Below are 15,537 nucleotides of genomic sequence, written 5' to 3'. Positions count from 1 at the left end.
ATGGACACTGTTAGACCCAAGGGCCACCCAGTGGTCGGACACTCATGAACAGTTAACATGCACCCAGTGAGTGCTGTTAGGCTTCATAGGCTATCAGTGGACACCTCAACACTCAGTGGGTGACCCAGTGGTCAGTGAGCACCCAGCAGGTGCTGTTAGGCCTGATGGGCACCTAAGTGTGCACCCAGAGGTCATTAGGCACCCAATGGAGACAGTCAGTAGGCACCAAATGGATTCATAATGTTCAGTGGATGTACAATGGCCATCCAATGATCAATGGGCACCCATGGACAGTCAACTGGCATCCAGTGGGTATTCAATGGGTATCGCAACACTCAATCGGCACCCAGTGGGCATCCAATGGTCACCTGTCAGTTATTCTGGCACCCTATGGACACCTGACAAACACCTTTACACCTGCTGGGCATCCTGGCACCCAGTGAGAGCCAAAAGGGACTGCTGGGACCCAATGAGTACCCAAGAAGGAACCCTGTCACCTGATGAGCATTCAAAGGGCACCTGTTGGGCACCCTGGCACCCAGTAGACACCCAAAGGAAACCATGGAACCTGATGGATACCCAACAGGTAATGTTGCACCTAGTTGGGTGTCCAGTCAGTACTGTGGTAGCCAACAAGCAGTGATGGACCCAATGGGTTCCCAATGGACACGTGAGAGAAACCCTGGCACCAAATCAGAGTGCAGTGGCAACCTTGGCACCCTGGCACCCAGCCATCCTTGCACCTGACAGGCACCAAAGGGTACCCAACAAGCGATGTTTGACTCCTCCACCCAGCAGGAACCCTGGCCACCCCAAGGGCACCCTCAAAAACAGTGGTGGGAACCTTGGCACCCAAAGAACTCCCATCCTTCAGATGTGGTGGGCACTCACTCAGAGCCAGAAGAGTCCTCATCAGCAGTGCCTGTGCGGATGCTCATTGCAATGGGGGTGAGGCCGCTGAGCTGCTCCTGGAGGCTCTGCCGAGGCCGGGGGACTGGGTGGGCCCCCCCATCACTGCCTGAGGAGGCAGCCATGCAAGCAGGAGGCTGGGGGGGCAGCCCAGGGTGCTGGGCACTGCCCCGTTCACTGATGTGGGGCAGGCACTTCTTCAGGATCCCTGCAGGGGCAGCATCATGGGTAGGGGGGCCAGATTTGGAGGGCCCACCCCTGCCATGGCAGCCCATACCTTTGTGGGGGTGAGGCAGGGGCAACAGTGGGGGGTCCCTGGGGAGTGCCTCGCTGTTGGGCTGGGTGGGGTCACCCCAGGGGTGTCCCTGGCCCCCAGCTGGCTGCACTCGCAGCCTGTCACTACCTCCTGGTCCCTCGTTCTCGCTTGCTGTTGTCACAAACTCCCCTGGCCAGTATGGGCACCGTGGGGGCCCCAGGGGGTCACCTGTGAAGAAGGAATGAAGCTGGTACAAGCAGTACAAGGGACGCCCCTGTCCTCACTGGGTGCCCCCATAGCACATAGTGTGAGGGATGCACCCAAACCCATTGTGTGAGTCCCATCCACACCCCAGACTGGACAAAGGGTGATCCTTCCCCCTGGGTGCCCCCATCAGCACCTCCGACTGCATGAGGGACCCCCAAATGAGGGGAGTGTCCCCCATCACCACCTGGACAAGGGATCCTCTCCCCCATACCCATCATACATCATCAGAACACCAAGGTGGACAAGGGATCCCTTGTCCACTGTGCGCCCCCTGCATCAGGATCCAGCCAAGATGAGAGCCCTCCCTTCTCCCCCACCAAAATCCATTCAATGGCCCCATCACCACTCCAGACTGAACAAGGGACCAGGTGCTCCCCATCAGCATCTTGGATAAGGCAAGGGACCTCCCCCAACTCATTGGGTGCCCCCCCCATCAGCACCCAGCCAGGCTGAAGGTCCCCCATCTCCATGGGGTGCCCCCTGGGGGTGTTACCAGGGCTGGGGGAACCCAGGGCAGCCCTGTGAAGGGGGTCCCAGCCACACGGGGCGTCGTCCTCGCTGTCGGAGGAATGGGTGGAGGCATAGGAGCCACTCGGGTCATCCAGAGACAGGTCACTGTCCGAGTCTGTGTCGTGCTCTGAGGGGTCACAGGTCAGGGGGTGCCCAGAGACACCTCCTGCTCCCTGGGCCAAGGCTGGGCGCACTTGCCCTATGGGTGATGCTGTACCCTTGGGCTGGTCCTGAGCATCAAGAAAGAGGCCCTCGGGCTCGGGCAGCAGCACTGGCCCTGGGCTGCCTGCCAGCCCTGAGTCCTCCCTGTGGGGACACAATACTGATCAGCACCCGACACCCATTCACAAACACCTACCATCCACTGTCACCCACTGACTGACACCAACTCACTGACACCCAACACCCACCAACACCCTAATATCCACTGACATCCACCACCCTGATATCCATCACCCTGTTACCTACCGCTGGCATCCCCTCAACCCCTCATTCTGCCACCACCCCACCACCCTGCCACCTCACCACTCCATCTGCATGCCACCCTGCCACTGTACTGCCATGCAACCATACCCTTGCCCCACCACCCAGCCATCCCAACACCCTCACAACCATGTCACCCCACCACCCACCATCCTGCCATCCCAATACCCCTATGCCATTCCACACCATGCCATCCAACCACCCCAGCATCCTGCTATCCCACCATCCTATCACCATTCCATCTTACCAGCCCAGGACCCCACAAAAACCCATGCCTCGGCCCCTGCCCTGCCCAGTACCGCTGCACAAAGGGGATGTAGCTGTGGTGGCTCTTGCCCGAGCGTGTGGTGCTGTGCAGGGACTCTGAGGACCCACCACCTGGGGAGGGATACAGCCGCCCTGCCACGTATGTGCTGTCCTTGCCATAGGCCTGCCAAGGGCACAGAGATATCATAGCCATAACACGGGCTGCCCTTCCCTACCTGGCACCCCCTGTGTTTGCCAGCACTCACGGGGGTCAGGGTAGCCTTGGTGGCCAGTGCTGGGTGGTGGCAGCGGGCACAGCTCAGGTGGAGGCTCCTCCGCACCTCCTTGCTCAGCACCACACAGGACAGGAAGATGAGGGGGCCCTGGACAGAGGGGGGCAGGGGGGATGAGGAAGGGTGTGTACAGCCTGAGAGGATCCCAGCAGCACCTTGGACAGGTCGAGGGGACACCATCCAGATCAGGTGCATCCCACTGGCACCTCAAAGAGAATAGCCACTAGGTGCTCCCCACTGATATCTCAGACAGCATGAGGGACCCCCATATGCACTGGGTGCCCCCCATGGGCACTGTGGAGTGGCTGAGGTGCCCCCATACATACGGGTTACCTCCTATTTGTGCCCTGGATATGGCAAAAGACCCCTCCGTGCCTACTGGGTGCCCTATAAATAGGTGTGGGACTCTGGGAGCCCCAAGGGTGTGAGCTTCAGGGGGTTCTGGGAGTCCCAGGATTGCTTGTCACTGGGGATCCCAGAGGTGGAGGCTTTGGGGTTCTGGAGTTTTTAGTGGTGCCAGGGGCGGTGGCTCTGGAGGTCCCAGGGGTGTGTGTTTTGGGGGTTCCAGGGGTAGGGTCTCAGGTGGTCCCCACTGACCTGGAGGCAGTTGGAGGCGGCGAACAGGTAGTGACAGAGCAACATGTCACTGTTGACTGAGAGTAGAGCCAGAAGCCAGGCCAGACTGGGCATGGCAAGCAGGACTGCAGCTGTGCGTACCCCAGACCTGTGCACCCCAACGTCATCCCAATGAGATCTCATGTCACAGCCCTCTGTACTTCTGTCCCCTGGGGTTGCCCCAGCCCCTCACGGCCCCCTTTCCCCCCAGATGCCCCAACCCCCACCTGGCCCACTCTGCCATCCTTGGGTGCTCCAGCCCCCTGAGCTCCCCTGTTTCCCATGGGCCCAGCCTAACCCCAGCCCCCTGTGCTCTTGCTTCCAATGCCCTTCTGCCTCCTCATGGGTGCTCTCTGCCCTCCTGCCCCCCTAGATGCCCCAATCTCCCCTGATCCCCTCAGCCCCAAATGGGTGCTTCTGCCCTTGATGCTCCCCTGCCCTCAGTGGGTGCCCCAGACATCTATACTCCCCTACCCACCATGGGTGTTCTGGTCCCTCCTGTGCCCCCCTGCCCTCCACAGTTGTCCCAAGCTCCCATGCCCCCCATTGGCTCCAGCCCCCTGTACCCCCCCTGCTCTCCATGCCTGTCTGCCTCCCCATGGCTGCCCTGTGCCCATCTGCCCCTACAGATGCCCCAGCCCCCCTCTCCCCTCCTACCCCTCGTAGGCAGCCCAGGCCCCAGTGCCCTCCTGCTCCCTATGGATGCCCCAATCCATCCTGTGCCTCCCTGCCCTCTGCAGGTTCCCCAAAAGGCCAGCCCCCCATGGGTGCCCCCTAGCCTCTATGGTGCTCCAACCCTCTGTGCCCATCATGGGTGCCCCAACCTCCCCCACCCTCCTTGGGCAACCCCATCCCCATGTCCCCTGCCCCCCATGGGTGACCCTGCCTGGGTAACTCACGCTGAGCTCTTTTTCTGGAAGCCCTGGGGGGTGGCACAGGTGGCCCTGGCTGCCAGCACCAGGAACAAGATGCCGACCTGGGGGTGCAGGGAGTGAGCAGGGAGATAGGGGGTCCCCTGCCCTCCCCAGCCTCCAGCCCTGTACGCACAGCGAGGGCAGCAGCACAGGGCCCAACCAAGCTCCACACCAGGCTGTCGTGCATGGCCAGCCAGCAAAAGTCGGGGTTCCCATAGCCCTCGGGGTCCAGCCCCACCGCCAGCCCTGCAAAGGAGAGATCAGGAGCGGGGCCAGTTCAGTGGGCGGGGCTATAGGGGGAGACAGAGGGCTAAGGTGGGAGGGGTGGGGCTGAACAGGGTGAAGCTATAGCAGGACGGGGCATGGAACGGCTCGTGGATGGCACAGGGCTGGCGAGGAGGTGCTGCTCTTGGGGTGTGGCTACACTGGGTAGAGACAGCGCTATGCAAATGAGGTATGTCTAAGCTCTTGGCATGTGGCAATGTTGATGAGAGCAAGGATACGGCACTGGGGGCTTGTCTAAGAGCTTGTTACAGGTCTGTTCTCTTGGGGTGGGTTTATGCAGTTGACGGCAGGACTAAGATCCTGGGGGTGTATCTGACTATGATTGATGGAGAAGGGCTATGACCCTGCGGGCATATTGAAGAGGTTGGGAAGGATGCTTTTGGCGTGGAGAGAGGATGGATGAGGGTGGGACTAAACCCCTATGGTGGGGATAAAATGTTGGGACAGGGTTATATGCTTTGGGAGGGGGCTATGACGCCGGGGATGTGTCTGAAAGTTTGGGGGCAGACCTATGATGGATGAAGGTAGGATTATGGACCCAGGGCTCTGTCTAAAATCTTGGGGATTGGGTTTGATTGATGAGGGCAGAGCTATGACTCTGGGTGTGTGTCTAAAACCATTAGAGTGGGGCTATGGTGGTTAAGGGTGGAGCTAAACTCTCTTGGGGTGGGGATGTTTTGGTTTGAGCGTGACTATCCTGTTGGAGGCACAGTTATATCCACAGGTGTGGTTATACTGGTAAAGATGCATTTGGGGGTGGGCCTATATTCTGGGGGGGTGGAGTTAGACATGGAAATAGGACCCCACCATGCATCAAATTGATTGCGGGAGGGATTCAGGCAGCATAGCTTAGAAGGGGGTGTGTAGCCACCAGAAGGTGTTCCCCCAGGTGGAGGTGGGCGGTAGTCCAGGAAGCAAGGTCATAATGAGAGTAGGGTTTCACAGCAGGGCTCACCGGTAATGAAGGCAGGCAGTCCCCATCCCAGCACATGGTAGAAGCGCATGGGACCACGGTCGACATGACGGGGTTCACTGCGGCGCCGGTAGAGGTGCAGCGCCTCCAGCAGCGCCCAGCCTACCGCACTCAGGTACAGGAACTGCAGCAGGATGGCCACCACCGTGCAAGCCAGCTGCACCCGCCCCGTCACTGCCAGCCCTCAGCCCCGTCTACTGGCCATGCCCACAGCCCCACCCATCCAACCACATGCACAACTCCCCGAGCTCCACCCCTTCTGAGAGGTCATTCCCCTGTTGAGGTCACACTCCTCCAAAAGGTCCCCCTCCTTTTATAGGCCTCACCCCTTGAGTGCCCCACCCCCTTGAGAGCCAACTCTTGATAAGATCTACCCCTTAGAGAGCCTCACCCCGTTTATCAGACTCACTGCTTTGGAAGCCCCACCCCTTTATACAGACTCCACCCCTTAAGATCATCACCCCTTTAACAGACCTTACCCATCATTACCCTCATGTCTTTTAGATGCCACCCCTTAGGCCCAGCCCACCATGGTCCTGCCCAAGCCTTAGCCCCACCCATTTCAGGCCCACCAACCCAAACACTTCAAAAGCAGCAGATCCCCTGACCCAGCCAGCCCTTTCCAGTGATCCCCACTCCTTCCCTCCTTTCCCAGACCCCTTTTTCCACACACCGGGACATCAGCCTGGTTGATGCCAAGCAGGAAGACAAGCTGTGCAAGGAGCAGTGCAGCTGAGCCATGCTGGCGGATGCTGTGGCGGTTGGAACGCAGCCGACTCAGGGTCCCTAGGGACACGACCACCAGCGCCAGCCCCACCAGCCCCACGCCCAGTGAGCCGTAGGTGAGTGCTGCCAGTGGCAGCACCTCTCCGTTCTGCAGCACCAGGATAGGCATATGTCAGGCATGTGTTCAGTGGGCATGGCCCCCAGATATCCCCATTAACAGATACATTACAAAGCAATCAGTCCCTGGGCCGGGGAAGTTTCCCCACAATGCATACCCCAATTGGAAGCCCTGGTCACGTTATTCAGTCCTGCCCCTGGTAACCCCACCCTATGGAACCCCAAATCACAACCTTCAACCATGCCCCTCAAAACTGCACCCACATTGTGTAGCTCCACCCTTTTAAACCTCTCCCATAGCACTAAGCCCCAGCCTTTAAAATCCCACATCCCTCGGCCCTGGCCTTTTGAATCCAACCCACTGTACTCGATCCTGCCCACTGAAACCACACCCGCAGCACTGACCACACCTCTCTATACCCCACCCACAGTTTCCAGCCCCACCCCAGGAAACCTTGCCCACATTATTTAGCCACAGCCCCTGAAAAAACGCCTGCATCACTCAGCCGCACCTCTTGTAACCCCACCCACATCAGCTCTGCCGCTTGGAGACCAACCGGCCCAGCCTGCTCAGCTGCACCCACTGGAAACCCACTCGAAACCCACTCATCCTGACTGGACCCGCCCCTGAGGGAGCTTTGACAGACCTGACATAGCCCCGCCCATCCTATTTACCTCTGCCCTGAGAGCCCCACCCATTGGATTTAGCCGTACCCCTTGGATTTAGCACCCCACTTAAGCCCCTCCCCTGCTTTTCTGAGTCCCGCTTTCATGAGCACTCAGTCCTCCATCCTGACCCTGCCCCATTATGCCCCGCCCATTCTGCCAAGCCCCTCCTATCCCTGTCCCGCCTCTTTTATCAAATACCCCACCCCTGTGCCTGGCAGCACCTGGTGCCCTATTTCTGCATGTGTCTCCATCCACCCCCATGTGCCCACCAGGGCTCTCACCCTCAGTCATTCCATGCCCCAGGGTTACTGTGTCCCTCCATGTCTCCTATGTCATATCAGTCCCCCTCTGTCCCCATGCACTCCTCCCTGTCCCCCAGTGTCCCCACCTCTCGGTGGGAGATGTCCATGAGGACGGCAAAGCTGGTCAAGTGGTGGCACTGGCAGCTGATGTGACTCTGGTTGCGGAAGGTGACTTCACAGCCTCGTGCTGACCAGCCGCCTACACTGTCCGCCCTGCACAGGACCACAAGGTGACACAAGCCAGGAAACCTGCCAGGACACCGGGGGCCAACACACACACACACACACACACACACACACACACACTGGGAACACCCATCAGGGACACCTATTGGGAACATTCACCCCCACCCAGGGACATGCACCCAACGCAGGACACCCATCCAAGGGGTCAAATACTTGGACACCCACCAGGGACATACACACTGGGGACACCCACTGTCATCACCCTCCCAGAGGGAGACACACCCACCTGCTACCTCCACAGAAAACACACACACACCCACTGGGACATCCATCCATCCATCTATCCAGAAAGACAACCGTTGCCACTTGGGGACAATTACCCACCAGGGACACTCATCCGGGAACACCCCTCCATTTGGGGACAGTCTCCCATCCTATCCCTGACACCCACCAGGGTCAGAGCTGTCCCCTCATGTCCTGTTCCAATGTTACTCATCCATGACCCACTGGGACACTGGAGCATCCATCCTGCCCTATGCCCATGTTCCCTGTCCCCTCAGGATGTCCTCTGTCCCCTTAAGGTGTCCCTATTCCCATGTTCCCTGCTGTCTCAAGGTGTCCCTATCCCTGTTACTATGTCCCCTGTCTCCATGGGATGTCCCCTTCCCCGTGCTCCCTCTTCCCCCAGAGTGTCCCCATCTCCCTGGGGTGTCCCCATTTCCATGGCCCCTCTCCCCGCAGGTGTTTCCTGTTCCCCTGGTGCATGTCATATCCCCTGTTACCTCAGTGTGTCTGTTGCCCCAAATTGTCCCTGACTCCCCAAGATGTTCCCTGGGATATCCCCTCATCCCTTGGGTGTCCTTATCCCCAGGTCCCCTTTCTCCATGGGGAGATCCCTTGTCCCTCTGGAGTGCTCCCATCTTCCCCAAGGTGTTCCCATCCCCAATCCCATGTCCCTAACCCTCAGGATGTCCCTGTGCCCCCAGGGTGTCCCTGTCACTCCTGGGATGTCCTCTGTCCCACCCTCACCACAAAGAGTGATTCCAGAAGACACAGATGGGCTTGGAGCGCTCCTGGGTCTCCAACAGCCGGAACTGGAGGGTGACAGGCTTGGCCAGTGCCCGGATGGTCCCCGCGCCGCCCATGCCGTCCATGTCCCCCGTATGCACGCTGATGCTCAGCACCGGTGTATTGATGATGGGGCGCTTGGGCACCCTGGGAGGCACTGGGGTCAGGGAGCCCACTCAGGGTGCCCCAAAACCCACCTTGGTGCCACAGAGTGCCCTTACACCACACAGACACTGTGAGGGCACCCCTTTCTCCCCTGTGCCCCCTTTTGTGGGCACCCCATGGGCACCATCCTTGGACATCCCTTGAGCCACCTCCCCAACCCGTGCTCCCCATCAGGCACTCTCTGTGCCCCCCAACCTTGGGCACCCCATGTGTCCCCTTTCCCATGCCTCCCCTGGGATCCTTCTGTACACCCGCGTCCCCATCTCCCTATACCCTCCAGATGCTTGGCTTTGCCCTGACACCCCATGTGCCACCCCCAGCCGCCCAAGCCCTCATCCCCAGTGGCACCGGAGGCTGCGCTTGTCGGTGTCGAAGTGCTGGGGCAGGAGACTGGCCAGGGTGCGGTAGATGATGATGCTGGCGATGGCCTGGCCCTCACCCAGGAATGGGTGGCGTTTGTGTCGGGTCACCACAGTCATCCCTGCCTCCTCCTCCTCCTCCTTCTCCTCTTCGCCTGCTTCAGCCTCCTCCTCCTGCCCACCTGTGCCCTGTGGTGCCTGCCCATGCCCGGTTGAGGGGCCTGGGGGCCATGGGCAGGGGGCGGCATGGTGCTCTGAGACCTCATTTGGGTTCCCATGACCACCCTAGAGTCCCCAGCACTGCCAGTCCCATGACCACAACAAGGTTCACCCAACACTTCCAGCTCCCTATGTCCACACCAGGGTCCCCAACCCTGTCAGCTCCATGACCGCGAGGTCCCCATGGTCACACTTGTGTCCCCGACCCTGCCCACTGCCATGGCCATACCAGGATCTCTGATGCCACCCTGGCATCCCAAACCTGCCAGCCTCATGGCCACACTGCGGTCCCTATGGTGGCACTGGGATCCCCATGGTGGCACTGGGATTCCCAATTGTGTCAGCCTGTGGGTATTCTGGGATTCCCCCATCCCTGCCAGCCCCCAGCCAGGGTCCCCAACTGTACCATGTCCCTGTGGCCAAATGGTGGCCCCCCAAGCCCTGCCAGCCCCACGGATGCAAGTTGGTCTCCAACCCTGGCCCCTGGCCCCCCTATGCCCTGGACTCACGCCTGTCCTCGGGGGGCTGGAAGATGCTGTCAGGCAGGATGACGGTTGCCTCCAAGTCTGGGAGTTTTTCCCCCCGCAGCGCTTCATACCGTGGCAGGTGGGCACCCGCAAAGCTGCTCTTGTCCAGCCGCACCACCGACACCACTGTGGCACCATGTCACCCATGGCAGCACAGCATGGCATGGCACCCACCAACCATGAGGCACACAAACCCCAGCATCCACCGACCCCAGGGCATACCAACCCCAGCTGATCCCAGGGCTCACCAAGCCCAGACACACTAACGCCAGCACCCACCAATCCTGGCACCCACTGACCATGGGGAACACAGACCTTGGTACCCACTGACCCCAGGGCATTCACGAATCCTGGGGCATACCAAGCCTGGCAAAAACCAACTCCAGCACTCACTAGCCCTGGGGCACACCCACCCCAGCATTCACCATCCCTAGCATGCATGAACCACAGAGCCATGGATCCTGGGGCACGCAGACCCTGGGACCATAGATCCCAGCTTCCAGTAACCCTGTGGCACACAGACTCCAGCACCCACTGACCCTGACATCCAACAACCCCAGAGCAATGAATCCATACATCCACAGACACCAGCAGCCACCAACCCTCGGGCACACGGACTCCAGCACCCACTGAGCCCAGGAGCCATGGATCCTGACATCCACTGACCCCAGCACCCACCAACCTCGAGATAGACAGAACACAACACCCTCTGTATCCAGCACCCACTGACCCCAGGGACACACACATGCCTCCAGACACACTGACGTTCCCCAGGACACATTTCCCAGCCACACAAATGTCCGTGTCCCCGGCACATGTTCCCCTCAAAACACATCACCCATGCATGCATGCTCCCAGCACAAGTGTCCTTGTGCACACATGTCCCTAGCTCATATGTCCTTCTGCACACACATACTCCAGGAATATATGTCTGTGTTCCCAGACACATGTCAGTGTCCTCAAACACACATGTGTCCATGTCCCCAGCACCACACCAAGGGCACACGTGTGTTCCCAGGCACACACATGTTCCCAGCATGCCTATATTCCCAGGCAGATACCCCCCTCACAGCCCTCTGGCCATGCATGTCCCCACTGACCGATGTTAGGGGTGACAATGGTGAAGGGGCTGAGGTAAGTCTGGGGCATATTCCGTGCCAGGGCTCTTGCATACTCCTCGAAGTGCCGCAGCAGCTGGGCTGTGCCACCCTCTGTCTGCTGGATCAGCTCCCAGTGCCGCTTGTTCCCCATGTCCAGCAGTGCACTGCCCACCCGGAGCAGGTTCTGGGGGCAAAGCAGTGGTAGTGGCACTGGAAGTGGCACTCTGGGTCTGGGCAGGGGGTTCCTAACTTCCCTGCAGGTATCTATGGCTGGGGCACTCTGGCACCAACAGGGGGGAATGGGGATGCTGCACCCCCATAAAGTTGAAGGTGCACCCTGAGCCACACTAACACACACTGCTCAGGGATGCCCACCACCCTGGCATCAGACCTCCTACACCAACATTCCTCTCTAGGTGGGTGCCCATCACCCTGGTGCATGGGCTCCATCACCAATACCCTTCCCAGGTGTGTGCCATCTATGGTGGCAACCAGGTTCCTGCACTAACATCTTCCCCCTCCCCATGCAGGTGCCCATCACCCCAGTGTTCGACCTTCTGCCCCAATATAACCCTCCCCACAAGGACCTCCATAACTCCAACCTCTTTTCCTTCTCCCTCAACCTCCCTCCTCAGTGCCCATCACTCAGGTATCTGCTCTCTTACCCCAATACCCCTCCCTGCAAGGGTGCCCATCACTCTGGTGCATGGGTTCCTGCACCCACATCCCTCCCCATGGGGGTGCTCATCAGCCCACTTTGCCCATTCCCCCTCTGGGCATGTTCCCATCCCTGTGACCTCATGCCCACCTCGGTGAAGTGCACGTCCTGGGTGGCAGCGAGGCGGAAGCCACGCTGGCGGCTCTCGTGGTGCAGCAGGGCCCCTGCCAGCCGGTATGCCAGGTGCACGTCACTGCCGAAGTACTCGCGGGCCTCATGCATCGCTTCACGCAGTGCCAGCGCCACGCGCTGTGACTGCCCTGCATCCCACTGTGACTCATTGCCCATCAGCTGCTCCGCCTTGCAGGGAACACACAAGTGTCAGGAGAGCCCCAGTGGCACTGTCGCATGGCTGTTGCTGGTGTTTCCCCAGCTCACCCAGGGGCGAAGGGCAGCAAAGGCCAGCGCGCTGCAGTTGAAGAGGTTGGGGGGCAGCCAGCCCTTGTGCTCATCACAGTGGCGCAGTGCTGTGCCTGTGGGATAGGGACACTGAGTGCACCATGGGGACAATGGGGCAGCCTCACCTTACAGCATGCCAGCAGTGCTGCCAGCATCACACTCCTGCTCCACCCTTGCAGTGACACCAGTGGTGCCATGCCCTATCCCAGCTGTGCCCCTACAATGTCATACTCCTGTGCCATCCCCCATTGACACCACCGTGACAGCCACCAGTCCTGTCCCAGTGATGCCACCGGTGTCACACTCTCTGCAGTGACACCACAGCGGCAGCCCCAGTCTCACCTCAACAAGTCCACACTCCTGTAATCCCCACTCCATCTTGGTGGTACCAAGGTATCACCACCCCTAACCCATCCTATCAGTGCCACCAGTGTCACCTCCCTGTACCAATCCAATAATGCCACTGCAATATCATCCCCCTGTCCTGTCCCGGTGATGTCCCATGGCTCCCTCCCATCCCAGCTCCATCCAACTGGTGCCACCACCATGACATACCCTAGCCCTGTCTCAGTGATGTCAACATCCCATCCCAGCAGTGCCAGCACCATATCACCACTTTGAAATGATACCATGGCGTCCTCTCTCCCCATGTCTCATCAGTGCAATCACAGTGTCACCTCCCTGTACCACCCAAGCAAAGCCACTGTGGTGTCAATTCCTCTCAGCCCCATCCCAGTGATGTCACCACTTTGTCACCCCCAACCCCATTCTGGCAGTGTGCCCAGTGACACCCTGCCCCGTCCCCATGTCCTCACGTACCAACAGAGCCCTTGGGGCAGGGGGCTGCAGCTGGCAGCCCAAAACGAGTGCGAGGCCACCAGATGCCAGCCTCAATGGCCCGGGGACAGCTGTCGTAGTTCACTGTGGGACATAACAGGGCATCAAAATGGTGGACACAGGGTGGTACACTGTGACAGTAGGGTGGCAGTGGCACCTGGTCACTGGAACCCAGGGTGACACAGGCAAACAGCAGGATGACAGCAGTGGCAGAGCAGGGTGACAAACAAATAACACAGGGTGAAAGTAGGGTGACATAGTGGCACAGAGTGATAGCAGTGTGACAGCAGGGTGACACAGGGTGACAGTGGGGTGACACAAGGTGTCAACAGGATTACACCAACAACCAAGCTGTTGGTGGAACTCAGTTGCCAGCAGCCAGGGTGACAGCAGGTGACACAAAGTGACAATATGGTGATGCAGGGTAGCAGAGGGTGACAGCAGGGTGACAGTAGCACCCAGTCATTGGCGCTTGGAGTGACACAGAGGACAGAGTAGGGTGACACATGATGACAATGGCACTTGCTGGCACCCAAGGTGACAGCTGTGGCAGAGCAGGGGGACATTGGGATGCCACAGGGTGGTGTAGGGGGGCACAGGATGACAGAAGGATGACAGCAGTGTGACACAGTGACAGTGGGGCGACACAAGGTGATGCAATGTGACAGTGGGGTCAGCAGAGTGACAGCAGAGTGACAGTCATGGCACTCAGGTTGACACAGGATGACACAGGATGACACAAGGTGACACAAGGTGATAGGGTAATGGAGGGCAACAGCAGGGTGATGGTGGGCACTCAGGGTGCCACAGGGTGACACAAGTTGACAGTTCCCCACCTTCGCAGCCGCTGGCTGTCACCTCAGCAAAGGGGTTGTCACAGCGGTCACAGTGGCGGCCGATGACACCAGCTTTGCAGGGACACTGTCCAGTGTTGACATCGCAGCGGCGTGACAGTGACCCAGTGGGGTAACACTCACAGGGGTGGCATGTGTCCTCTCCTGGCGGGCGGTAGTGGTTTTCCTGGAGGGACACAGGGTCACTAGAGGCAAGGGGATGGGATGACAGGGGGCTGACAGGGGGTGACAGGGAGGTGGCAGGGAGGTGGCAGGGAGATGACTGGGGAGTTGTCAGGGGCAGGATGGGGGTGACAGGGAGGTGACAGGATGACAGTGGGGTGGCAGGGGCCAACAGAGGGGTGACAGGAGGATGGCAGGGGTTGGCAGGAGAGGTGACAAGGGCTGGCAGGTCTCACCTTACAGTGACACTCGCCCGTGGTCTTGTTGCAGTCTGGGTCAAAGCCGTGGGTGACATCGCAGCTGCAGGGGCCACACGTGGGGTGTCCCCACCACCCCCGTGGGCATGGCTGTGCCTCCCTGGGGACACTGGAGTTGGCACTTGGGCACCATGCCAGGATACCCCCATAATGCCACTTGTACACTCATGTGGCTCCTGGTACACCCACTGTCCCTTGCATACCCACATGGCCACTTATACCTTCACAGTGCCCACCTGTACCCCCACAGTGCCCCTTCTGTCCCCACAGTGCCACTTCTAAACCCACAGTACCACTTTCATTCACAGTGATCCCTGCATACTCACCACAGCTCTTGCACAGCCACTGTGCTCTTCCCATGCTCCCCCTGCCGTTTGCACACCCACCACAGCTCTTGCATGTGCACTATGCCCCCTGCACACCCACCCTGCCTCACATGCCCATCGTCCTCTCACCCAATCCCCTGCCCCCAGTGCCCCTCACAGCGTCCCCCTCCTCCTGGGTGCTCCATGCCTGCCCGGCAGTGCCCCGTAGCATCACCAACCGGTGCTGGCAGAGGGTCCCAAAGGTGCCTGGGGGACAGTGACAGGCATAGCCAGAGGCCATGCCTGGGCGGCGGGTACAGGTGCCCGGAGGCTCGCAGGGGTCCAGGGCACAGGCACTGACACAGCTGTCACCGAAGTACCCTGGACACAGGACAGGGTTGGGGACAAAAGCAGGGGACAGTGATAGGGGACAGGGATGGAGGTGAGGGGCAGTGCCCAGGGATGACAGAGATAAGGAGTGGCAGTGACAAGGGAGGGTGGCAGTGCCTTGGAGACAATGATGGGGGTCCAAGTGCCCTGACAACAGTGAGAGGGGGGAACAGTGGCAGTGCTCAGGGAACAGGGATGAGGGTAGGCAATACCTGGGGACAAGGCCGGCAGTGCCCAGGGAGGGTGGCAGTGCCTTAGGAACACTGACAGGAGTGGCAGTGTCCAGGTGACAGTGACAGGGGGGTGGCCCTGCCCTGGTGACAGGGATGGAGTGATGGTGCCCAGAAAGGATAGTGTTGTTGGGGCAATATGTCACAGGGTGGCAGTGCTGGGGATAGCAAAGTCTCAAGGTTGTCAAGAGGTGCT

At 59.7% G+C, this 15,537-nt stretch overlaps 1 protein-coding gene across 7 annotated transcripts in view; it reads right to left on the bottom strand.

The window, feature by feature from the left end:
* CELSR2 (cadherin EGF LAG seven-pass G-type receptor 2) overlaps positions 1-15,537 on the bottom strand; it is a 30,615-nt gene that overhangs the window by 531 nt on the left and 14,547 nt on the right. For 3 of the 7 annotated variants that reach the window (XM_063418383.1, XM_063418385.1, XM_063418384.1), the window contains exons 13-33: positions 14,961-15,102; positions 14,396-14,516; positions 13,980-14,163; positions 13,126-13,227; positions 12,286-12,380; positions 11,998-12,207; positions 11,190-11,373; positions 10,072-10,215; positions 9,333-9,564; positions 8,781-8,966; positions 7,652-7,778; positions 6,425-6,625; positions 5,734-5,908; positions 4,627-4,739; positions 4,479-4,555; positions 3,562-3,688; positions 2,938-3,054; positions 2,725-2,855; positions 1,926-2,248; positions 1,187-1,393; positions 892-1,117 (exon numbers count right to left, since the gene is read on the bottom strand). In XM_063418383.1, coding sequence (XP_063274453.1) covers positions 892-1,117; positions 1,187-1,393; positions 1,926-2,248; positions 2,725-2,855; positions 2,938-3,054; positions 3,562-3,688; positions 4,479-4,555; positions 4,627-4,739; positions 5,734-5,908; positions 6,425-6,625; positions 7,652-7,778; positions 8,781-8,966; positions 9,333-9,564; positions 10,072-10,215; positions 11,190-11,373; positions 11,998-12,207; positions 12,286-12,380; positions 13,126-13,227; positions 13,980-14,163; positions 14,396-14,516; positions 14,961-15,102 — 3,424 coding nt within the window. The remainder of the gene's footprint in view (positions 1-891; positions 1,118-1,186; positions 1,394-1,925; positions 2,249-2,724; positions 2,856-2,937; positions 3,055-3,561; positions 3,689-4,478; positions 4,556-4,626; positions 4,740-5,733; positions 5,909-6,424; positions 6,626-7,651; positions 7,779-8,780; positions 8,967-9,332; positions 9,565-10,071; positions 10,216-11,189; positions 11,374-11,997; positions 12,208-12,285; positions 12,381-13,125; positions 13,228-13,979; positions 14,164-14,395; positions 14,517-14,960; positions 15,103-15,537) is intronic. The other 4 variants (XM_063418386.1, XM_063418387.1, XM_063418389.1 and 1 more) reach the window with 4 other exon arrangements.

This window comes from Prinia subflava, chromosome 23 (assembly GCF_021018805.1).
Source record: "Prinia subflava isolate CZ2003 ecotype Zambia chromosome 23, Cam_Psub_1.2, whole genome shotgun sequence".
NCBI lineage: Eukaryota > Metazoa > Chordata > Aves > Passeriformes > Cisticolidae > Prinia > Prinia subflava.
This window is presented reverse-complemented; position numbering and strand designations above follow the sequence as displayed.